This window comes from Haemaphysalis longicornis, unplaced genomic scaffold (genome assembly GCF_048455015.1).
Source record: "Haemaphysalis longicornis isolate Haplotype H1 unplaced genomic scaffold, Haemaphysalis longicornis Haplotype H1 scaffold_2, whole genome shotgun sequence".
Taxonomy (NCBI): Eukaryota; Metazoa; Arthropoda; class Arachnida; order Ixodida; family Ixodidae; genus Haemaphysalis; species Haemaphysalis longicornis.
This window is the reverse complement of record NW_027526295.1, coordinates 148341079-148367416: the sequence shown is the minus strand read 5'-3', so window position 1 is coordinate 148367416 and position 26338 is coordinate 148341079. Positions and strand designations below refer to the sequence as shown.

The following is a 26338-nucleotide window of genomic DNA, read 5'->3' as shown; positions in this document are numbered from 1 at the left end:
CGTCGCCATGCGAACAGTTTGCCATTATAATTTCCGCCCGCTCCGGTTGGTGTCGCCACGGTTCAAACCACGGCAGGGGAGCTGTGCAGGCGTTCGTTGATCGGCGTGCGTTCCGGCGTGGTGGTTTGATGGTTGTGGCGAGTTCAGTCTGCACTTGCTTTTACCAACCAACCAACTGGTATCATGGGTCTTCATTTACTGGCTGCAGTTACCGTGTGTCGTAGACTCATTTTTTGCCTACAATTGTCAATAGACGGCTGGAAATTACCTTTTCCTAACCTTTTTTTTGTAACAGCGGAGGTGTTGTCCAAGCCGTTGCAGGAAAAAAAAAATACTATGAGTAAAGGTTTACGGTTCATTCTTTCGTTGTTGTTGAAGATGATGATGATCTGCGTTGGTGCCTGATGGTTGTGGCACTGATGACACGACGACGATGGTTGATGGAGGGTTTTTAAAAAACTGTATATTTACACGGAAGGCATATACAGGATATTTACAGACTGAAGTAGACAGAGTAAGAAATAAAGTGGGTTCCTAGGTCAGCTAAGACTTTGTGCCCGCGGCACCCCCGTCAGCGACGGACCCTGACCTAAGACTACCCAAGTGATGATATCCTCCCTAGCCTGACCTGGCTAGCCCGGCAATACACCGGCCGTGCAGAGCACATTAAAACCCTGAAGATTCGAGCCCGAGACCTCGTGTCTCGTGGTTTTGATGGGTTACTTAGGCTCCATCCCCGATACACAGGCCATTGGATGTATCACCAAATCCGGGCCTAAACCGCGGTGGGCAACGCCCCTCCGTAACCCTCAAACGCTGGTCACTCTCTCCCACCAGAAAAACAAGGAAGAGATCAAAAGTAAACCAAACAAATACGACAAACACTCAGACACCCGGGGAAACACGTGCAAGCACCCGGGGCAAGCTTTTACGCACGCGGCTTGCGTTGCTCGTTCCCACGCCTGCACTTTACGCGTATAACGCCTTGTCCAAAGCTGGACCGCCACCACAAATGCGGGGTGACCCGTATCCTCCGTTCCTCTTAACGAATGCAGCGCGCCCTCGATGCTCCCCGCCATTGACAGGTGATCCTCGGCAGAAACCATATGGGACGCCGCATTCCCAACAAAACGTTTTCGCACTTCCTTACTGTGTGCGCGGGCCAACGAAGACCGAACCACCGCCCCGAATCGGCCGCCGTCAAAGCGCAGTTGACAACCCCTTGCTCCCCGTTATCAGAAGCGCGTCGGGCCACTTCGTTTTACAACCGTCCCTCTGGCTAAACACGCGCGCAGGCGGCCCCCGAAGCGACCGCCGCCACGTCCACGCAAAGCTCATCGAGCATCCGACCCGCGGTTTCCCACGCTCGTACTGCGCTTTGCAACTCGCCGTTCAAAACAATGCCACAGCCCAGCTGAGGCTCAAGACAATTCGTCTCTGCGCAGGCGGCATGGTCCAAAGGCCGTTCGCTTTTAGCAAGCTGGCTGCTATAAAACCCTTCATGCGCCCTTCAGGAAACCGCCACTACCCACGCGTTCGACTTTGCAGCGTCGCTGGCGCCTGGAACCCTTACACTATGAAAATGCGGAGCACTCATTAGTGCATGCTTCGCGGGGACCACCGAGTCTTCCCGGAACGCCCAGTGGCTTTAACAAAAAATAATAAAAGAACGACGAGCAAACAAATAAAGAATACCGAGCACTTGTGAGCGCGGGCCTCACGGAGATCGCGGAGTCCCCGGCTCACGAAAAATACAAAAAACTCCAGAGCTGTAATGCTCGGCATGAGGATCACGACGATACCGATGCATACGACAATGATTACTACTAGCACAGTGCAAAGCAATGACGGAACATGTAAATAAACGGTTTCAAACTTGTGCAAATGCGTGGTGATATGTCCTGCAGTGCTCTCGTTTAAAGATATCCTGCGGCTTCGCTACGGTTCAATCCTCGCACGACGTAGTGCAAGCTTCACCAGTTGAGCTGGTTGAAGTCTACAATGCTGAGGATGACTTTGCATCCACCACTCACTGCGAAGAAGACGATGACTTCTTCGATGCATGTGATGACAATTACTAGCATTGCTACTGTGCAAAAAAACAATGATAGTGAGACTTAACTACGTGTCCGGCAACGCTCACCTACAACAGCTAGCTTGGCCATTCAAGTCTTGCACGTGAGTGCAAGCTTCGCCGAATTATTTTTTCTAGCGTCTCAAAAATGGTGATGATGCTCAGCGACTTCCCTTTTTCACAGGGTCCCCTCGCACTGCGACCGAAGTCGCAATGCCACTGAACAATCACCTTCCCACGCACACACAAAAAAATACCCTTTGTGGCATTTTTTGCTAGCCTTACTTCTAACTTCCGGTGTCTTCCTAGCTTCTTCTCTGCTCTTTCCCAACCAACATTCTAACCTTCTCTTATTAACCTCTACTGCTGTCCAATTCACTTTTCCGTTGAGCAAACTTTAAAGCCAAGGTCTTCGGGAAGCTGGATGTCTCCCTCACTGAGGGCTTTGCAGTCCGTCACAATATGTTGCATGGTTTCTGGCTCCCTGCCGCCACCTGCGCCCAGTTCTTCCTGTACCTGCTCACAAATACGCATTTTTGCTCACAAGCAAGCCACCCAGGCCTCAAAAAGCAATGCACTCCCTTTGGTATCATCAAAGAACTTTTTCCTCGTGATCTCCCGCTTCCAGATTCTGTAGATACCTAAGAACTTCTTTGCGTCCACCTTTTTTACCAGTTCGTTGTGTGTGATTATTCCGCTTCGTTTTTTATTGCCTTGGTCATTTCCCTGCACTTCCAGGATTCATATACTTTGTCCTGAGCCTCCTGGTTCTTTTCTCCACTGTGTGTCCACGCGTTTCCTGCAAAGATACCGTAACCCTCTGGCTGCCCATCTCTGGTCATCAATATTTCCAAGTCAATCTTCCAAACATATTTTGCTCTGCACTTCTCTCACTTCAAAGGAGGCCCATCACAAGTCTCCCTACACTGCCTCATTTGTTTTACTGCGGGCTCCTAATGCCAATCAACCTACCACTCTCTGTATCACCTCTAGCCCTGATCGAATCTCTGACTTACCATACACTACTGCACTTGAAAAGGTGAGTGCCGGTACAATTACACCCTTCCGGATTCCTCTCATCACTTTATGTTTGTTATATTCCCATAGTGCTCTGTACTTCATGATAGAGGCATTTATTTTTCCTTTCACTTTGAACCGCTCCTCATGCGTTTTTTGTAGGCCTGGCCTTTGTTTACCCATATGCCCAGATATTTGTATTGCGTTACCCGCTGTAGTGTTGAACAAACACCGATTCGTTACGAGTGCCGTGACACTGCCGTCATTAAAGACCACAACTCCCAACTTTGCTGCGCTGAACTCTAACCCCAGTTCAGTGGCTTCTTCCCCACACATATCTGTGAGGCAGTGTGAGCTGTTGCAGACACTGCGCTGTCTGCTATTAATACTATGTCATCTGCATATATCAGTCCTGGGATATGTTGTTCCACCTCGTCTCCTTTGCGGCTATGACGATTAAAACCTATTTTGCTGTCTTCAAGCTTTTTTTTCTAGTCTTGCCATGTACAGCATGAACAGCACTGGAGACAAATGATAACCCTGCTTCAAACCTCCATTTGTAACTACCGGTTTAGTGCGCTTTAGGTCCTCCCAGGTAATTTGCACCTCTATCGCTCATTGTAAATTCCCTGCAGCAGCTGTTTAATGTCCTGGCCTAATCCCTCCCACTCAAGCAGGCTCCATAGAAGTTCTCTATGTACGTCGTCGTAGGCTCCCTTTATAGCCAGAAATGCTATCCATAATGGTTGCTTTTGGGCCATTGACACCTCTATACATTGGGATAGGACAAAAAGGTTTCTCCCAAGTGCCTGCCGCGTCTTAATCCAGCTACATATTCTCACAGCGTCATCTTAGCACCAAGGTGTCGGCGCATACCTGAATGGTTTGCTTTGCCTCCGCATAGAGGGCACCGAGAATCTTGAGCCATTGACATGAAAAATTTCGGTCCTTACTTGATTCTGCTGGCTAGGCAAGAGCCTGCTAAAACTTATACTTCTCTACTGCTGCATCATGGTTGCATTTGCGTTCACGTTTGCTTCTTCGTCTTTCGGTGCGAATTCTTTCCGCAGTCCCGAATGGCCACTCTTGAAACAGCTTTCTCAGAATCGGAGCTCTGAGGCTGGCATTCGGTTGTTGTACTCACATGCCATCATTTTCATCCATCCCGTGGCATAGCTTTCGTGCCACCACTAGCAACATGCAGGAATAGCATTGTGATTAATGAGCAACGGCTTCGATTACCACACAAACCAAAACGTGTTTTATTTTATTTCTATTTGGCCGCTGGAAATTTTGGGCCATGGACAAAAAACCCATATGAAGGCAGCCCAATACAGCTCTACGGTAAAACATTCCACCCTTTATAAACATTATGGAAGTATGACTTAAGGTGACAGCTTCATTTCACCAGAAGCAAGTGTGCGAGAGATAGCTTGCCATAGAAAACTGAATAAGTCATTTTCAAAACTAATCTTTTATTCAAATTATGTGTCCTTCACCGCCACACTTCACCTGATGCTCTGGGCTTAGTTGTTTGGACTTGGCGACGATGAGTGGGGGCAGTATGAACACTGTTATAGGGACCGGGCAGCTGGACGGGTGGCGCCACCACTCGGCGCTCCCCTCGTCAGTGGAATGAGCCGGTGCATTGGACTACACAGCCTCCCGTTGTTTTTGTCGTGTTTGCTTCGGTGCTTTGTATGTTTTGGTGGCGTTGTGAGCAGACACGTGAGATGAAACGAAGTCTAAACATATGTGTTGGGTTCTTAGATGCAGTAATGACTACGTAAGCTTGTCAGACGCTTCTAAAGTTGGGTATCGGCTGCAATGGCATGAACACTTTTTGCAGCGATCTGCGCTCGGCTACACGTACCCGTTCTGAGTACGAATAAAACTACTATTAGTAGTATTATTTTCTTCTTAAATGCACTAACGGCTACGCAAAGTTATTGGATGCTTGTAAGGTTCGGAATTGGCTACATTAACACGAGCGCTTTTTGCAGCGCTCTGCGCCTGGCTCCACGCGATCTGTGTAGGAATAAAGCTTTTAGCAATATTATTATTCCTTTCTACCACTTTAAATTATCTTCACTGGTTTCAATGACTACGGTTTCAACGCCAGCGCCGGGATACCTCGATACGTGTGCTTTAAATAGAAAAGCACCTGCATACGAGATGGGTTACCTTATAGCCGTAGAAATGTTGCGGTAGTTTACACTTTCTGTAACCGTGAGCTTTGTGCCTTCGGTTTTGGTGGGCGACACTGTGACAGCATGGGAGCCTGAGAGCCGAAGTGGAAATCCCACGTTTGTGGTGGTCATTTTATCAAGAGCCAAAGTTATTCACCAACTCAACAGCCCAGGCTACAAATCATCCCTCCTTCCCTTCCCGTTTTACCCCCTGCGTAGAATAAAGGCTGGCATCGATAGTTAAAAAATGTGGCAGTGTTAACGTCAGCCGGTGTTTTTTAATGCTTAAGTATTCTTTACAGAGTATTCTTTACATTTCCGACACGCTAGAAAAAGTTTAGATTTGGAGAGGTGGCATGGAAGTTAAAATTAAACAGAAAAATCACCTAGCCCTCCGTCTAATGATTATGCTGGTTGAACACAAAGCTTTCTTCGTGCGAAATCGAATGGGAAATGGTCAGTCAAAGACGCCGCGATCAAAAGACCAAACTGCGTGCTGGTCAAATTCGACGCTTAACTAGTCAAAGTTTAAATCCAGAAGGCAACCAAGGAAACCCATACGATAGAGCTTTGCGATAAACCATCATCGTCGTTAGACGGAGATTTTTCAAGCGTAGGAGACAGCTTGTAAACCGACCGCAGCATTCAGTTGTGAAGCTGAGTACAGGTTTCGGGCACCCTCCTATCTTGCGTCCTTCAGCCACGCAGGAATTGGTTTTGGAAAAAACCATTTACCAACTAACCAGCAGCCATTGCAATTCTTGTAAAGCAATGCTTCTCTACGACAAGCAATAACATTCTACTATCATGCGGTATTTATTCTATCAACGATTCCCGATGACTGTAAGAGCACTTCTGTGAAATTAAACACGTTTCAGCCGTAGGTAATGAAGATACGGAAGCGTCGTCCGTCACAATTTCTGTTTTGAGGTAAATCTTCAAAGACACCCTCCCACTTTGTCTTTCGTTTGTGCACGACATCGGCGCCGTTTCGTCATCAACTGCCAAAGGCCAGCGCCGCAGCATTCCTAGATCGGTTGCACACACCGGCTTCGAGGGAGCATTTAGCGGCAATATACTCCTCGATTCGCGAAACTGCATGCAGGCATGAAAAAATTGCATGAAGCAACGAACTTTCACTTCCAGCTTGACTTCCAGCTTGGCGCGTTGAGCGTCGTCTGCTATTTGTAAATACTGAGTATGGGCGTAAGTAACACACATGGCATGCCTCGTAAACGTCACATACACACTCAAGATTTACCGATCTGAAAAATGCACGTGGGGTTACGTTCGCTTTGCAAGCCGCACCGCAGAAAAACGACAGAAAGCCATGCACAACTGCGCTGCGCTGTCCGCCACCGGCATTCCACTGACGAGCGGTTTGCCACGGGCGGCGCTGTTCGCTGAAACGACGGTGGTGCCATACAACGGCCGCCCGGTTCCTATAGACGCAGACAATATACATTCTTTTCAATTCGAAGCAGCCTCTTTTTCTCAAACTTGCGACGCCTTCACCGAGGTATAACACCCCAAAATGTCGACATTTTTTTGTTTTATGTTCTCTTTGCGGAAGTGATGATGGTACCTAGAATCGAGAGAAACAATTACACTTTTCCAGAATGTAACATGCATGCATAATCTGGAGTTTGCGAAGAAACAGGCCACACTTGTTTGAACATTAATCATTTATTTACATGGTTCACAGCCAACATACGGGAAAAACACAAACAATGGCAAATATCCGAGGAATTAAGTAAGCTTTTATATACACCACTCATTTAAAAAAAAATGTTTGCTGCACAGTGAAATTTAGATTGCAAGCACGCTTCGAATGTATTTTTTTTTCCTTTACCCAAAAACCAGTGAGAATTAAAATACACATAATATACAATAAAAAAAAAACATAAAGGAGGGATGGGCATATCACAACAAGTCCCTTGCAACGCAATTACAACAAGCACTCGCATGGTGGCACTCCAAGCCAACAACAACAACAACAACAAACTTCTTCGCAATTCACGTCTTCCAGATTAGAGGTAGCTGCTCTGTGTCGTAGCTTTGCACGCAAGCCGAGTACAGGCGTTAATTGCACTTGTGAAAAACGTCGAACCTCCAGCCACGTCAAAACAACCAAAATGCCACTGCATTTCCTTGCCGGCATCAAAAAAGAAAAACGTTTTAACAGAAAAGAGTAGAAGATAAAATAGCTGCACCAACTTAACCAGACTGAACCAACATTCTTGTCGGCGTGACACAATGCGAGCAAAACGGCTTAAAAACGCATAACACGCCTTGCGACAAGAATGGCCAGTCGAGGATTTGAGCGGATGAACAAAACAGGAGCAACGTTAAAAGCAAAATAACCACGCAATGCGAGAAAGAAAAGGCCACTTCAGTTTCGACTGCAGTTAAACAAAGATGCGTCGAGAAAAATACTGGCTTTTTCGGCGACCATTGACAATTCACCCTACCCATCTGTTTTTCGGCTTCCCTTCAAAGACACACGGGTGGCCTTTTCGACTTTGTACTTTTATGATCACAACCATGGACAAAACGTGTCAATCCGCAATATGACAGGCGTCAACGCATCGCTGGAACCGTAAAGGCAGTAATACTGGAGAGGTGGCCTTTTGTTCCTCATCATCATGCAGAAATTAAAAACGAGACTTCGACGAAGAACGCGGCGGGTAAAAGAACACCAACGTTGCACAAAAGTATTGCTCTAGCACGTTTGCTCACCAAAAAGCAGATCACGCAAAGCATGATTTGTTGGAGCAAAAACGCCATGGCAGCAGCTGTAACATGTTTGGAAAGAAAAAAAAAAGACACCGCACTGAGCTCTTGCCGGTTTGCGCAGGGACCTTCTCCATTGCTTTCTCGGGCCTTTGGGCGGTACCTTGCGATATGACAGAGTCAATACTAGCAGAGCACAGTTACAGTATCAAAGTGCAAACTTTTAAAAAGTGACAAAGCATTAAAATATCGCTTAAGGCACACCGGTTATAACATATCTTTTGGAGCTCTCGCAAGGCCAAGTTTCAAGCTAGCAATTCCCTCTTCAGACCTTTTTCCGTGGTTTCAGATACAGACTAAGGCACAAACAGTTAAGGCACCAAGTCCTCTCCTTTTTTTTTTTTCTTTTTCCGAGTTTTTAGCAAAGTTTCATGGCTGTATAAATGCAGCTACATCATCTGTACAAAGGTGAATAAAGAAGGTGACAGATGTGTTCAAGGCAAAGTTGAAAGGCACAACGGTACACTCGTGACGTTGCATGTGCTCTACACACGTTTGGCACTCGGAAAGCATTCTTTACACAACGTCCACACAGGAAAACAAATCGCCTTCAGCTCCCAGAGGGTCGGATAGCTCCCTCTACTGTCATTTACAACACCCTCGCCTCAGCAGTACCTTGGGCATGAGATGAAGGGGGGGAAAAATAATAAGAGGATGGCAACCTTGTGACACTCCGCAGCAAACCAGCGTGCTGGATGCTGGCACAAGTGTTGCACAGTGATGAACTCAATGCAAAAGAGACAGAAAAAAAAATGTGACAAAAAAACACTCTCGCACACAAGCAAACATCGCATACTCTCCGCACATACAACAACACACTCACTGGACAGGACACAAGGCTGTTGGCAGAACCATGGTTAGCACCTTTTCAATCAGCTTCAAGAGTTACACTTGACAAAAGAACCAAAAAGAAAAAAAAAAGAGAACATTTTTGGGGGGCATAATAAGCATTCAAAAGAGCTACTGAAAACAAACGCCAAGCAAACCATATCCTCGAGCTAAAAGGAATTAAAAAACAGAATACAGAAGCTATCAATGCATGACTCGATACATACGCCATGCCTAGGTGTAAGATACGAAGCCAGAAGTAGGCTAATTAGCGTACAAAGTAAGATAAACAAGTGTTAAGAGAACCAAAATACTAGGTCAACTGCTAGCAGGGCCATCCAGCACGAGCCTTCGCAGCAGCGAACTGCTGAGCGCTGCTAGAGCACAAGCGTTGACGTCAGCGTGACCTGCCAAGAAGCTGCCGTGTTAACTATGGGTTCTGGCAACAGGCCTTGCGTCCCCGCAGTCGCTTCACAGAGGAAGAGGAGCTATACTTTGTGGATGGAATGGACGCTGACAACCTCAGTCATGCAGCTAGGCAAATATACAAAGTCCTCTTTCGAGAAAAAGGATCAGGAAAAAGAGAGAGGGGGGGAGAAAAAAAGAAAGGGAAAGCGTACAACAATGTAGGAACAAGTAAGTGCACACTGCTCCCCATTGGCTGAGAAATGACCAGTGGGTGTTGTATTTTTTCTTTTAAGGCACTCGTAACCGTGCTCAGCATCGATACTTCCAGGTAACAAGGAACAAGGTTGTTGATTACTCAAAACACCAACACAGGCCAGATATTGCGATCATTCAACGACACTGCCTCCCTGGAAACAGGGCAGGTGCAAAAATAACAGGGGCAGACAGTGTAAGAAAGACACCAGCAAAGTGCGAAGTTTTGCAACTCTGACAACACGGCCAGCACGAAGGCACATTCGGGGCAAGTCTCGCTTTCGTGTCAAAGCAAGGACACTCTCAGAAAGGCATCGGGGTACAATTCTTCCCATTTTTCTTTTCTTTTCCCTTTTATTGCGGCGGAACACCCTACCAAGCCTCCCCTTGGCAAGTCACAACACTCAAGTAACAAATATCAGAAAAACAGAAAGCACTACGATCCAGGCAGTTAAAATCTTCACAGGGAAGTGCTTAGTGGTAGTATACTCGGTGACAACTTAAGAACGGCACCGGAAGTTGCCGTTGTGCCTTATCACCGTAGCCGGATGTTTCTCCGCGCGGCGCACGTAGGGCGCTACTGGGAATATTTTGAACATGGCGTGAGCCGTTCCCGTGATTTTTTGGACTTAATATGCTTATAAACGACTCCAGTGACGACAAACAAACTGCGTGAGACAAGGCAGATGATATCACGCATTCATAGCAAACCCCTTTCAAAACGCGCGCGCACTGACGTTACGGGTCCGGCGCTTTGGCGGAGTGATACACTACATGAGGTGGTGCCGTTCTTGAGTTGTAACCGAGTATAGTGTGGTTCCAGTAGATTGAGAACCAAGCTGCCGACGCTCTTTCGGCAACGAGAAAAAGTATGGCAGAAATACAATAATCCCATAAGGCACAAACGGTGTTGATAAGGCACGGACTGCAACAGGATTCGGCGTGTACAATATGCCGAACCGGTTCCTTCACAACGCCCTTAGGCTACACATTTTTCACAGATGGACGGCATCAGCCTCCTTCATTGCTGAAGGGGCTCACATTTAAACAGTCAATCATGCTAATCTATATAAAAAAAAAAGACATACAGCATACAGCTGCGGGCTGCAATTGTCACTCAATGTAAAACATGCCAATGCACCAACCAGTTAGCTCCCAATAAAATATGATTTGTTTACAGAAGCCAAAGCTCCGCTTCTCAGAATTTTATGTGGACGCTTTAATCATACAGCCGGACTTGTCAAAACGAAAACGCATTCTCTGTTAAGTGCACGCACCCGTAGGGCACTTGGCGGGAAGCAGTGTGTATAGAACTTTGCATACAAAACAGCACGGGGCTTATTAAACTTCGAGCGAGCACCCTCTTAGCAGCAGTGTCACAAGAACTCCAAAGCAGCGCACTTTTCTCCCGAAGGGGCGAGAGCGGGTGCCTCTAGACGTCCGGCGTGTGTTGTCCCCTCTCCGTGCCACGGTGGCGTTTCTCAGAAGGGAGACAGTCCGAGGGGAAAGGTGCTGGAGAGCTGGCAGAGAAGGGAGGCAAGGGAGGAAAGTGGTTGTGAGGCTCCTAAAGCCACGTGAGCACGCTGTCCTTGCTGGACGTTAACAATGCCTCCATGTCTGACAGGAGGTCTCCCTGCAGCTCCTCCTAGGGAAGCAAAGAGAGAGGAGGGGGGAAGAACACAGGACACGCAGTGAGGCCACACTGTTTCGGGGAAGAAGAGGGGGGTGCTGTGCACACAAGACAGCAGCGGAGAGGAGGGGCCGGTGGTGAGAACCGGAGAGAGAGAGAGAGGGGGGGGCTCTGACACTCCCAAAGAGAAATAAACGTGCTGGAACACTGTTCTCAGCTGGCCCTGTATCTGCAACGAGCTAGGTGGGCTCTGTTGAGGACCTTTTGAGGGAACAGCGCCCAAACGATGAGATGATGGGTGAAGAGAAACACACAATACTGACTACAAATGTTCGTCGTTGTTCTTGTTGAAGACAGACACTTAATGCACGTATCCAATAATTCAGCCAATCAAGCCAAATTGCCGCGTCTCCGGATTGGCTGTGCGAGTGAATTTGAAGTTTTTAGGCCTTCAACAAAGAGTAAACAGATATTAAGCTATGTGTCTCCTATCTCTTCACCTGTCCTTTTATCTAATGTGCGCTGCTATCTACAAAGAGCTTTACGATCTGTCTAACCCGTTAATTTATAACTGCCGAAAAGGCCACCATGCAGTTCCCACACTCAGCGTTTCATTCGCAAGCTTCTCCCACCACCGAATGCACTATAAACCACCAAAGTGCAGTGCATATGAAAGGTGCATTACAACGGCTGTTTTTTAAGGCCGGCTAACGACTTCCCGCGATATAATGGGCATGACTCTGATTAGCAATGTACAGGGGATGGGCAGTGCACGTTTGGTGCGGCACAGTTCTATAAATGGAAAGTGTGGAAAATGGAAGAGACACAGCATGCACAGCACATCATTTGCCTTCACAGTGTAGGAGCATGTATGGTGGAACTGCACTGGGGACGCACCATTATGGTGGAGACGTCAGTGTGTGGGAAGCTATTTCTGCTACTCTAAAATTGACAGAAGTCAACACGGGATCGCTCTGAGTTTGCATCTATAGCGATCTAACAAGTTCCTAAAGTTCGTGTGCATTCATCTTGCAACGCAGCTCATAAACGGGACAAGCGACAAGGTGACAGGGCAGGCTCTTGGTCATGTCTCCTTTGTGCCATACTGGCCTTCTGACCTTTGCCCCCCTTTAATCCATGAACCCATAGCACTTGCTTTCATGTCACATTTTTATTCCGCTCACCCTCTCTCCGAGCAATTAAAGTTTCCGTAAGAAAAACTACGCCAATGAGTGCTTGGAGCAAAGACGACATTTTAGGTGTTCACTGTGCTAGCAGTACTCGAATAAGCACCGTACGTTTTTCAGCGTCACACTAGACACACAAGCATGAGCCTTTCCTACCTATTTCAAGCCTAGGCAAAAAGGTGCCATGAGTTACGATTTACAGTTACGAGTTACAGTTAACAGCCTGTGCGAATGTTCACTTTCCCCATGGAGGCGAGACAAGCTGTTCCAAGTCGTTCGGCACGCACTTAAAAAAAAAAAAAAAATTTCACAGCGACTATTTCTGGATGCGGTTACTATACGGCTTACTACTACACTCAAAACTCATCCCAGTTTGCGTAGTTACAAAAGTTGCATTGTATGGTCCCATTATTTTTCCGGTTGTTGACCTAAGATGAATTTGTGTGAATTAGTATGACTGTAAATGAATTTGTGTGAAATGAGCACTGAGCAAATGCTTATTTAGTCTGAAGAAAGTGTACAGCATCCTCCAGAAGCGGGGACATGTTCTCACCTGTAAGCTGGGCACCAGATCATCGGAGTCCATGTTCTCAGTGCCCAAGTCAATGCCCGTGCCTTGTAGGCCGTCTAAACTCAATTCACTGTTCTGGTGATTGGGATCTGCAATCAGATCAGAGGGAAACATGGGTTTAAGGCAATTACTAGACAACACAAAATAGTAGAGGAGACACAACAGCCCAGTAAAAGCCTTCTGTAAATGTCTGTTGGATCATGAAAAACAGCAACCGTATTAGACAGTCTTTTTAAGCTACATCTAAACGGTTGACAGTGGCAAAAATTAGGCACAGAATTTGGTTTTATGGCACACTAAACTTACTAGAAACACTATGTAGTTGTGACTGAAAGTGATCAATGCTGTCTCACTGGTCACAGTGGTTACCGTATAATGCGGAATATAGGTCGAGATTTTTTACAGAAAAATTTTCCGAAAAGTCACCCCTCGACCTATATTGCAGTCACTGGCAGTTGTCATCTGGCGACCGGGCAGCCCATCGAGCCCATCCAAACCCCAAAGGCACCATCGCCACCACCATCAATCGGACGCGACGCCATCTTTGTTTTGTTGCTTCTCTCGCTGTCGGCGAATGTGTGCAGGCTATTTTCTTCTTGCTCAAAATGAGTTTAGGCACTTGGTGCCAGTTCACAGCAGCATTTAAAAAAAAAAGTTGGGGGTTTTCCAAGGCCAATGACGTGTCCGCCTTGCGCCAGTTCTTTATCACCAAAAGAATGCGCACTAATGGCGTTAGCTGAAGGGGCAGCTCTCGGTATGCAACGCTCAGAAGACCTCGTTTCATGTGCACTGCTCTGTGCACCTGTGCTGCTGTACAAAGGGGCAAATTTCGTCCGCTAGTGTCGTGTGATGCAGGGCCGTACCCAGAGGGGGGGTTTGGGGGTTCGAACCCCTCCCGAAATCTTTTCCAGGCAGCGCGTAAGCAATACTTACTGTTGCTTTCGGCAAAACTACCCCCTTCCCGAAACCCATAACCCCCTCCGAAAAAAATTTCTGGCTACGGCCCTGGTGTGATGTCTCTACGAATGGATACCCCAAGATGTTTGCTGACCGCCTGCACAGACTGGCTGTCGCTACGGTCTGCAGACGAGTGTCCCATGCTTTGCACGCGCTTCACGATGACATGGTCTTGCGAGCGTTTAAGAAGTGCTGCATAAGCGATTCCCGGGAATGCACTGAGGATGACCTGCTGTGTGGGCGTCAGCGAGCCAGAAGCAGTCGTCCGGCGATAGTTCAGACAGTTTTAAATGAGTAATCTGAGACGAAACAAGTTATAGTCCCAATAAGACAATGCTTGGTACCTAATTATTTTTTTTGCATTTTTCGGCTACAAGGTAAGAGGGTCGACCTATATTCCATCTCGACCTATATTCCGCATTATACGGTAATCACGCAGAAAATGCTATTCGCAAACAAACCAATTTTGACTTTGTTGTATTCTGGTTTGCAAAGTTTGAAGGTTACCTATGTGTTTTATTAACTGCATCTTCTTTGTAGCAACAAATAATAAAACGATGGAATGCTGAGACTTGCAAGAATTCGAAGGAATTTGCACTAAACATCTTTTTATGCAGTATACTGTTATACGTCACACGTAGAACTTTCGGAATGTCTCCACTCTTTTCCAGACACTTGAAAATTGGAGCACAACTACAAATGCAAGTATTCCCAGTATGCAAATACAGTAGCAGACCATTTTTCCTACTCCCAAAATTTGGACTTGCTGGATATTCCGGACTTTCCCGAGGAACTGCCAGTTGTCCCATATGAGTATTGTACATGAACAACGGACATTTCAGACAAAATAAAGCCGAAAGTTCAGTTTTTTTTCGACAAAAGTTTTCGTGACAGAGCCATGGTATGACTTCAGAACGGCGCCGTTTTGAATCCTAAGCCACCTGGCTAGCTTCGAATTGGCTTGACTCCCACTGGGGATCTCAGAGGCCATAATCTTGCATGTACTCTGCGGCGGAAGCATTCTCGAAAGCCTGAAAAAGGTCATTTGTGGCCAGTTTTTCTTTTTTTTTCTTAAGACACAGCTATTTTTTAGGCACCACGGGTCGCTGACTCATAAGCAACATCATCATCAGGTTTGCCCTGAACTATTCGCGACTTCTTCAGTCCTATTTAAATGAAATAAAGTTTGTTTTTGGGACTGAGATTTTCTGGACTGCTTTTTTTATTCTATTTATCATTTCCCTCCAAGTCCGAAAAATCAGTCGGCTACTGTGGTACAATGCAGTAAAGTCAACTGCTCTACAATACAGTACAACTGTTCTTAACTTGACCCAAGAAGGATCACTAAAACTTTGCCTAATTAAGCAGGAAATAGAAACAGAATAAAACCAAGGTTTGGTACTTTACACTTGGAAAGAATCTAGACAGAGCTCTCAGAAAAGAAGAGGCTCTACCCCTCTTGACATAGTGTACTTTAAATGTTTTTGGCTCAATTATTTCCCCATAGCGATGTTTGCATTACGTCAGAAATTGCATCCACCAAGGTCCCACTGATGAGAGACCGAGGCCTGTTAGGAGGGTAGGCCATGCGCACCGTCATTGAGCCCAGCGTCGATGCTGTCATCCATGCTGGAGAGGAAGTCCTCAGGGGTGTGGGGCAGTGAGTAGTTGGGGCCCAGGCCAAGACCGCTGTCGGCACTCTCCTGGCGCGAGTGGAAGTCCCCGCCCAGGAACGGGTCCGTCGTCGGCCCCACGCCGGCCACCACGTCGCTGGCCGGAGAGGTCGGGCTGGGCAGGATCTCTTCTGCCAGCGTGCGCCGCAGCAGCATCTCCTGCAGAGAGAGAGGGAGAGCACAGTTGAACATGCCTGCGGTCAATAAATGAGAGAGAGAGAGAGAGAGAGAGAGAGAGGGGGGGGGGGCTGGAAATATTAGCCAAGCTAAGAGCCGAGCCGAGTGTGTTGCTATGCCAGATGAATCAGGTGACGACGATGATTATAATGGCGATGAAGTGCACATACGCTTTTAATAATTCACAGGGCCTTTTCAATACTTGTGTGCTTTAGTACGTCAAAGCTTTTGTAGCATGAGAGCCACATTTGGAACAAATCCGAAGACCAATGCTGTTCTAATGGGCACTCATCAAATCACGAAATGAAAAATAACTTGGCTTGTGAAAATATGATAGCTGCCGAAACCGTGTTTTGCGTGTCTTTTTTCACCACTGTTTCCTTCATTTTAGGAGCCCTCACCTAAATGATACTTTGTAGTGCGTCAGAAGACAGCGTTCAATGGGACAGCCTTCTTATTTCAATAAGAGGCCCCCAATTGTTAGGCTGAGAACTATGCATTATTTTCCTCAAAGTATAATCTATAAAGCAACAAAACTATCTCATACAGCACTAAATTGCGAATAAAAGTCAGCAGTCAGAGTAAGGTATTCTGTGAGCAACATCATTGTTGTGGCTGTCCTATGACCAAAAGGTTGCACACAAACGTATGTCTCTCTCTGAAGAGAGTTAATTAACTTCAACACAAAGTCGGCAAGCAGGCTTCTTGAATTTTGTTATTGCACTTTTTCTTGGTAGGAAGCTCATCGAAGTACAGTTTAAAGGGACACCAAAGCCAAAATACAAGTTGCTTTAGATCGATAGATTACTTCACTAAGAGTACAACTATACCACTCTTATGCGTAGCTTTTCTAAAATAAGGTAGAAAATAGTGAAAATGTGAAGATAGGTGTCACCGTCGCATACCATGCTACTTACACCGCAACTGGTTGAAATTGCGTGACAAGTATTTTAGAAATACGGCTTTACAAGTTTATCCGGAAGTTTTGTTAACTTCCAGTCTTCCTGAAAGTTAAAACTTCCAGTCTTAACAGGAATTTTTTTCTAGTGTCATGTTTCAACGTCTAAAAACAAAAACAAAGCTAGAAACAATATGATGGGAGCCCAGCGGATAGATCTCGCAGCAATCCCGAATGCCAACCAGCTCGTCTTCGTTTCAGCGCAATACTCTAATACTCTGCCAAATAATTGTGTGACCCTTTTACAGTACTATGTGCATAGCCACTTTTATTATAACCCTCTGCATGCTTTTGGGGCATCAAAAAACATGGAAACGCTTATTTTGGCTAAAGTCCGTATTTCCAACTGAGCACATTCTCTGGAGTACACAACTCCTTCCCTGGCTGCCTCTGGATGGTGCTACCTGTCCACGCTGGCGGCGGTGCCGCTATGTGAGGCGGCGTGCAGGGGTACCCACTAAAGCAATTGGTGCGACACCAACATTCCCTCGACCTAAAAAGGAAAAGGACAGCATGCTTTTCTTCGACAAAGTGTCAATACTGATCACAGGTCCCACGAAAAACTGTTTTGCTTAGTGGTCCACAGCAGCAAAAATTGTGGGAGTTCGGGAAAGCACGACTGATGTGACCAAACTGACCAAACTGACCAAACTGCTCGGTACGTGGTACCGTTGTAATCGGTCGCTTGTTTACCACTACACATCACCCACGGCCTCGCTTGTCTCCAGTTTATCGCCACGCAAACAGCACCCACTCTTTGCGTCATAGAATCGCTGTGAGGGAAATGAGGAAGGGAAATGCGTTGTTTGCGTAACGATTTCTCAGCAATTAAGGCATCTTTCGGCAACAAATCAGGCCATGGGAAGGCGAGACTTTTTTTTAAACTAACTTGCTGGTTGCCTTCAGTGTCCCCTTAAAAAAAAGTAAGGCACATTTTAAGTTTCTACCAATTTAGATTTCTTTGCCCGGCAGACGTCAGAAATAGCATGCACCAGCAGTACCAAATCAATTTCACTGCAAGCCCCTCAACGCAACACGAAACCACTGGACGAAAGTAGTAAAGCTTTGCTTTAAAAATGGCCCAAGGCCACGGCATGGCACATAAGCACACTCTTTTTCCAACAAAAGAAGGCCTTCACAACTTGCTAACTGCGGACATCGTATTGAAGAAATAATTTCTGTGTGATGGCTAACTGTAGGAGGAGCGAAACGTCACCATATTTATTGTCCTTAAAATCTCTGCATCTGTCATCAACTCGTGTGCCTTCCACGTGATCACTGTGCTGGGACCGCATGGACCGGTTGGGCACTCTGAAAGGTGCACTTCCCAGGCATGACGAACTTAGACTACGCCCCCATCTATTATTGGCCGCATAAAAGCAAAGCAGAAGGAGCCAGTGAAGTAAAGCAAAGCCTACAAGGATGACAAGCATGCTGATAGCAAACAGGAGCTGGATTCTGCTGAATTGTGTCACGCCATGGATTGGATTGACAAGTTTTGGCTCCCGATGTTGCCTTGTGCCTAACAAACATGTTGTATTTTTGTGCAGTACTCTAAAGCTTGACTGTTACAATCTTTTTTACATTAGTTCAAACTTAAAATTCATAACAAACCCTTTAAATTCTTGCGAAAAGGCAGAGCCACTGATTATCACGATGAAAATCAAGGGATGAGTACCCAACCTGTCCGTGCAGTCCAAACAGTGTCTTGCATATGTTTTGTAGCACAACAAAGGAAAATAAATTGAACTGAATTGAATTGACTCCAAAAAATTCCAAGGACTTTCAAGGCTTTCAAAATGACACATTACATTTTAAAGTTTCCGAGGACCTGTGTGCACCCTATTGAAATGCTATGCAGCAAGTTCCAATCATGAGCGAACGTGATCGAGCATGACTCAATGGCAGTTATCCAAGCGCTATCCAAAGGGACTGTTGATAATGTCGTTCCTGGTGAGCAGCATCATAGAAGGTAGCGACATAAAATATAGATCCAAATATTACTGTACGGTAATATGGTACCGTTGTGAAGCCATCTTCTCATGCTACTACCAGTTTCTATCTTGCTTCAAGGTTCATCATCATCAACGCAACTGCAAGTGTGTGTTCGCAACTAAGTGTTGCTTATACAGCAAGAAAGTTGCAAAAGGATAACAAACCACAAAAGCAGAAGCTGCTATAATGCACGGCCATGGCTTGGCACAGCTGCGGATATGGCTACTAATTAGCTGCCACCAGCCAACAAAGGTTCAATTCGGTGCCACCTAGGGCAGTGGAGCACAATTCCTAGTCTGTACTGAAAGGGGCCATATAGAGGAAGCAGCGCTTTAAGCACGGATGTTACTACCAAGGACTGAAGCTACTTTCCCTGACCCCCAAAAAGAGGTCACTGCAGTCGGTGGTGTCACGATCCGGTTGATGATCCGACACATCTAAGCTGACACAGGACGTTGACGCTAATTAGCGTATTTCCATCGCCAGCACCCAAACCGGCCCATGGTGCGTACGACCCTTTATTGAATAGCGAAGATCTGTTACTCAAGACAGTTAGTCTATCCTGCGTCAGCCCTGCACCTGCAACTCTTTGAATGAAAGACGATAGCAGCATGACAAAGAAGACGACTTCCCCAGCACGGACCGTGGAGTCAGTAATTAGCGAGCTATGTGACTCGGGCACTTTAGAGTTCCTGTATATAGCTCCAGCAGGGAGCTAAGAGTTGCGCGACCCTTTTCCACGCGCCGCCGTGATTGCGACACTCCGGTTATCCATGCCGCGCAGAGAAGTCCCCACTACGGCTGCGCCGCAGCCGCCGATGCGGGCGGCGCCACGCCCCGCCCAGGAACAGCAGCAGCAGAAGCGTGAGCGACATCACAGGAATCCAGCGTAGCCGCTGTAAGGCGCCGCCGACCGAACCGCCCCCACCGCGCGTCGGCCGCCGTCAAAAGCGTGGCGGCGAGGCTCCTACCACGGCCGCTGGATCCAGCGGCCGTGCTCCTACTCGCGACGGGCGGCTTTCCCGCAGCAATCCGGATAACAAAGATGGCGTTCAGTCGCGCAACTCTTAGCTCCCTGCGGGAGCTATATACAGGAACTCTGGGGCACTTAAGTGTGCCCTGTGCTCGGACGAAAGGTCTCCCCGTCTAAGCGGCGCTAACGCCTTCGTGCCATGATGGTCACTTCGGCAAGCATCAGAGACAGCTTCAAGCATGGGTATATGTGTTTTGAAGTGTGGGTTGGACCAGACTTTCGAACAAAAAGGCAGTGTTGTGCGCCACCGGGTGTTGCTCGTTGTACGATTCTATTTGAGACACAGCACCTAAACCTGTGTACTCATCACGTAAGTAATTGTGTAAAGTTTTCTCCTTCATCAACACGCCTCCGTCTCCTGATTAATGTTTCCGGAACACCAGTCCCGCTACCAATATCGACTCCTGAACCCGGATGCACAACAGTGGGCGATGAGCAATAAGGCACAATAAAGCATTTGGTGTGATTACAACTGCCTGCAGGCTCCTTCAATCACTGTACACGTGGGAGTGATTTTCATTTCATGCCTACGCAATTCAAAGGGGAAAAACAAATCCACATATCAGACACACAATTTAAATTTCACGAAATCAAATTCCATACAAAGACTGTCACCTATGTAACAAAAAATATGTTAGACCACGTAAGGACCTTTAATGAATGCTGAATTCTCAGCATGTGGGTGTTCTTGATGGAGGTGAAAAACAAAGGTGCTCATATGTCAAGATTTCTGCACACGCTAAGGGAACCCTGCAACACTCTTTGAGCTGTGCAAGTAAACCTGCGCGACGCTTGGATTACACTGCCAGGAATACCTGAGCCAAATATTACACGTGCACGTTGCGTGCGAAAGACACAGAAAAACCAACCACATTCTCTTCAGTTTTCACCCGCCGCGGTGGCTCAGTGGCTAAGGCGTTGCGCTGCTGAACACGAGGTCGCGGGATCGATTCCCGGCCGCGGTGGCCGCTTTGCTGATGGAGGCGAAAAGCAAAAACGCCTGTGTGTACGAGATTTCGGCGCACGTTCAAGATCCCCAGGTGGTCAAAATTAATCCGGAGCCCTCCACTACGGCGCGCCTCATCGCCTGTGTTGCATCGGCGCGTTAAACCCTACAATCAATCAATCTTCAGTTTTCCTCATTATGCACCCCTAGCATGGCTTGAACGACGTCATTGAGGCCATGGCTGTCCTATTGGCTGTCGCTGCTCAACTTCGCGGTTTATTTCTCGCATTCCATGCGACGATCCGCCGTCGTCGGCGCTGTGCACCAAACTTTTCTATGCCTGAACCTGAACGCACAGTTTTGGCGCTTCTTTTGTGTTCTGAGTGCGCGCAGAGTTTGAGTGACGAACTCAATACTCCCCTTTCAACGAGACCACTCGACAACAAACGTATATTGCTTCCAAAACGCCCTACCAGACTGAGTGCGCGCGTGAGAGCAGGCAGCCATGCCTGCATTTTTGTGACACCAGACCGGAGATAGACCCCTCCACGTTGCAGAGAAAAGAAGAAAACGCCCAGGCCTACGACATATCAAATGCCACCGAAGAGAACGCAGTGAGCCGCCCCTTTCCGGGAGAGCGTGCAGCTTTCGTCGCATTGTCTGCGGTCAAGCTGAGAGGGAGCAAATATGCGCGATTTCTCATCAGGCGTAGTTTCAGTGATAGTGAACGTATTTTCATAATTCTTGCGGGAGGAGATTGCTGGGACAATAGACTTTACCCCAAAATGCATTCCGAGCAGTTAATGTAAGTGCTGCAGGGCTCCTTTAAAGCTCTCGGCTCATACTTCCAAAATCCCCACTTGTAACTTCCAGCTTAAGGTAGCTGCTTCAAACAAAAACTGGAAGGCTTGAGAGTGGAAGAGTGGTTTCCTAGTAAACAGTCATTTGAAACACTTCAGATCTGCATGCACAGGCACACCAACTGCATGTGCAGTAAGGAGTACGGGGGTAACAGTGGCTATCGCGTCTGATGCACAACCAAACAATACAATAAACATGCGGGCCAAAGTAGCACATTCACTCACATTACGTGTGGAGTTTCCGAGGAATGCCGTCTGCAAAAAGCAACAAAAAGACAAGCCAGTTCTGAGTTAGTGCGCTCTGGTTTGCAGAGTTAGCAAACACTATTGCAATGCATTGCGGCACTCTCATTGGACGTTTTTTTACTTGGGTGGGTAGGGGGGAATGCAATGAAGTTGTAATACTGCACAACAAACTAACCCGATGCAAACGAAAACATCACACACAGGCAAACACACGCAGTCCATCATGCCATTTTCTAAGCTCCTTACAAAAAGAACAAGTGCAATTTAATACCCCTGTCACACGGGCACTTTCAATCGCAATTGAGTCAATCTGGATCGAGCTCAATCCGGATCGGGCGCTGCTACACGGCAGTTTCCATAGCGATCGAGCTCGATCCCGCTTGAACTCAATCCTGGTTTCTCAAGCGCAATCGAGGCTTCCAAGCGCGATCGCCCGCTCAGTAATGGCACAGAAGGTGACAACTTCAACTAATGCCACAAACTGTGTCAAATAACTTGACCCAAATAAGTGTGCGGTAACATTTACACAGTTACGCGCATACCTACGACCGCGTGAAGTTACCAGACAACGGCCGCAAGTACATTGTTTGCGCCATCTGGCGTACACGAGTGCAACCGGTGCAACTTCTCGATCGCGATTGAAATGGGCCGTGAAGCAGTGGCAGCGCGTGGAGCACGCTCGAAAACTCGATCGCGATTCACTTCAATCGTGATTGAAAGTGCCCGTGTGACAGGGGTATAATATGGCTGCACAGCAGCACAAAAAATGCCAACAAGGACCTTGCAGTCTAACTAACTGGACTCATTATGTGAGTCGATTTCCAATCCTTTTCACTTGTACACAGGTGAAAGGAAATTTTTGCAAGCTGTCACCAAAGTAAGTGAACCTCATAATGACTCCCCAAGGTGAATTCCTTTTGTCTTTTTGTGGAAATGCTGCAATGCTTCACATCATGAGCACATTTTCACTGTGCTAGGAGACTTTTGTGTCAGGCTGCAACTGTGTTTTGTGATCAAAGATACTTCAAAATTGGTTTTGACCCAATTCGTATGAACATTATTCACGGTGGGGGATATTGGGCACTATCAGGATACACTCAAAAACAAACGACCCTACGCACACATTACTGCAGCCAAAGTGCAGCCTTCAGACCACGTACATGCCATAACATGTTACTCATGCAGTGCAAAGTGCAATATTTTCTCTATTCCAAGCATCTTTCCACACTCACAAAAAAAGGAATATTTAAAAAAAGCTCGACTTTCAACATGCGTGGACTTAAAATCTGAGCATCATTCCTCAGCTATGGGCGCTGCCAATTCTAATTGATAAACTACAGTGTACACTTTAAACATGCAACTCAGTGGAGGGTGGGTTTTTAAATTACTTGCCACAGCAGTCATGCTGTCATCAAGGACCATTCAACCACCCCACTGGAGTGCACCGCAAGAGACTTTCAACAAAAGCAAGACAGAAAAGTAGACGTCCCTACTACAAAAACGTCTCCCAGCCAGGGTGACTAAACTCTCGAACTCTCAAAATAATGAATTCACGTGTTCATTTTTCACCGGACGCACCTGCCGCAGGATCTCCTGCTGTCGGATCTTGAGTCGCTCGCGCTCCATCTGGAGCTGCTGGAGGCGCAGCTTCTGCTGGCGCTGCTGCTGGATGGTCAGGGAGCTGGTGGCTGCCACCACGGCTGAGATGGAGTTCATCGGGTCAGGGGGAGAGGTGGGGCCCGTGCCCCCACCACTCACTGCGCTGCCCGCAGAACCCTGCACAGGCAGGGGGAGGGAGAGGGGAAGGAAAGAAGATCGGTCACCAACACAGCAGGCTTAGCTTTGAGCAAGTATCATCCAGGACGCAAATTTTAAGGCCTTTAAAGGTTGACTGCACTCAAATTTTATCTCGACCAAATTTATTTTTAATACGTAGTAAGTACCACCAAATCAGCAGGCACACAAGTGGTAGCCCAATGAAACACCTTGTTAATCGGTCAGAAGCGTTTAAAAAAAGCTCCGCCGCAGACCATGCTACACCGGCCAGCGGATCGCATAAACACCCATGACGTGCTGCCTGCGACGCTCCAGTCGACGGGGGCTTCTTGCTCTGGCCAGCCACGCAGCTGGAGAACCGTTAAAGCTCTGCTGCGAACGCTTCACCCATTCGCTGCCCCATGCACGCATAGAGCTTGCGCGCGGGATTGCTCCTGAGCTGCTGACCGTCCGGCTGCTCGCTGGAAGGCTGCAACGTCACTTGAATGGCCGTGCTCTCATAGATTTCAGTTTCAAAATCGCCGATTTCTGCTGACCGCTTGCGACGTCCACGCACATATATTCCAGCTGTTGTATTTTACATCTTGCTTTCTTTTTCAGCAGACTATACGGAAATGGTGTTTTCAAGAGGTCAAAATTTTGATTGCAGGTAGCCTTTAAGAGGGGAACAGGAGTACTCAATGATACTCGGGTACAATCCCGGCTGCAATCAAATGATCGCAAATCCACCAGCAGTGCCAATCACACAAGTGCCAAAAACTAGGTTTTGTTTCAGCTGGTTCCTAGCGACATAGTACATGTTTCAGTTGTGACTGAGAACTAAAAAAAAATTCCTCGGGTCACTTAAGTCTGCTTACACGCTTAGAAGGCCTGACAATATGTTTTGAGGCTTTGTTGGCAATATGTTTTGAGGCTTTGTAGGCAAACGCTGTATTTGCAGCCTTTTATTAACTTTCGTTTCTTTGTTTTGTGGTGTGAATGACTTTGACCGGCTTCTTTTCTTCTACATCTTTCGTGCTACGCTTTCCTTGCTTCTTCTTATGACGCAAATTACTTCACAGGGTTCGTACAGGCTTCAAAAGCAAAAATTCAAGGGTTTTTCAAGGACTTTCAAGGACCAGAAAACACATTTTCAAGGTTCCCGTCTAATGTTTTATCTGGGATTATTTATAACCTTTCCAACACAATGCAAAAGTTTTTTATTGCACAATACCTAAGCACATTAGTGCACATTTAGATAAGTGCTAACGGGTTCGTAAATGCTCCCCCAGCTTTATTTTTTTAAATTCATGGCTGGTATTTACAGGTTTTTCTTTTTTCTTTGTGTTTTTCTGAGGCTGTTTGATTTCAAAACTTAGTTCATGTTGCCTGCATCTCCTGTTTTGTCAGCAAGAGCATCAGCTGGAGCAAGTGTTGCTTCAAGGCAGGATGAACTATGTGCACGTCCACCATTTGCACGTAAAAGCAAACGTAGATGGAGCGTATGAGGCACAGACTAGATGGAAGATGCAAGATAGAGAACAGAAGCTGGCTTTCACTTGATTTTATCATGATATGGATTGGACTGACAAGTGCCTGCTCCCAATGTTGCCTTGTAATAATGAAAATCCACCAAACTTGTAATTTCACGCAATACACTGAAACTTGATTGTTACAATGTTTCTTTACATTGGTTAACACCTAAAATCCATGACAAACACTTCAAATTCTTGTGAAAAGGCAGGGCCATTGATTCTCTCCGGAATTATCAAGGATATTCAAGGACAATTTAAAAATTCCAGGACTTTCCAGGCCTTGAAATTGACACTTCTAAATTCAAGGGTTTTCAAGGTTTTCAAGGACCTGTGCGAACCCTGACTTCAGGAAGCAGACTGGCGAACGCCACAGCTTCCCTGGAATCAGAGTACCGCAAGGCTGGTGTGAACCTCCTTTACCCACATGCCATCACGTTCGCGGCATGCACTATTCTGCAGCACTTGCATTTTCAATTCACAGTTCCTGGCCAATGCCCAAGTGGGTACATGAAAAGGAACAATGACAAGAACTTTTGCTCAACTGCTGGCAAGATCTGTAGATATACAGTACAGTGGTAGAGCACTGAGCTGCTACTGTGGGGACCTGGGTTGAAATCTCATTGGATGACCCGTCTTATTTTTTTATTTACTCTTTACATACAGTAGCGGCCATTTTCTTGACCGGACAACTACACCACCACCACCGACAACAAAAACAACAACAACAATGGTTTCTCACAGAATGGGGCGCTTTCACCTTTCCCTTTAAATGAGGACAGACTTTTCTTGTGTGTTCTGAGAAGCATGGAATATCACTTTCAAGACTTGTTTAAGCATCATTCACTACTAAATGACACATTCTTATCGCCCGACCTTATGATGTAAAGCAAAATAAAAAATCGGTGCAAACATGTCATAATTATATAGCACTCCATTTTGTTATGAAGTCCAGAATTATCGTATGAAGAAGACAGGACCTAAACTCAACTTGATTTAAAGTAAAACCCTGTTAATTTGGACTTCACGGGACCGACGCGAATGTCCGAATTATCGTGAGTACTGTCATAACAACTGAAAAATGCTTTCAACAACGCCAAACTGATTTTTTTTTTAAGTCCCTGGTTGTCATTTACTTTGCGGAGAATGTGCGATGAAGTCACGAGGAAGAAAGAAAAGGAAGACCAATGTGTGGTCACCGTGGCTGCTGGATAGAGTGATGGCCACAGCGATGGGAATTCTGCCTTTCACTTGGTT

At 46.6% G+C, this 26338-nt stretch overlaps 1 protein-coding gene across 2 annotated transcripts in view; it reads right to left on the bottom strand.

Moving 5' to 3' along the window:
* Positions 1–6947: 6947 nt before the first annotated feature.
* Yki (Transcriptional coactivator yki) overlaps positions 6948–26338 on the bottom strand; it is a 134302-nt gene continuing 114911 nt past the window's right edge. The window contains exons 4-8 of one of the 2 annotated variants that reach the window (XM_077698382.1): positions 23373–23570; positions 21774–21803; positions 15501–15738; positions 12932–13038; positions 6948–11081 (exon numbers count right to left, since the gene is read on the bottom strand). In XM_077698382.1, the coding sequence (XP_077554508.1) occupies positions 11043–11081; positions 12932–13038; positions 15501–15738; positions 21774–21803; positions 23373–23570 (612 nt within the window). In that variant the 3' untranslated portion in view covers positions 6948–11042. Of the gene's footprint in view, positions 11207–12931; positions 13039–15500; positions 15739–21773; positions 21804–23372; positions 23571–26338 lie in introns of both variants that reach the window. The other variant, XM_077698381.1, reaches the window with a different exon arrangement.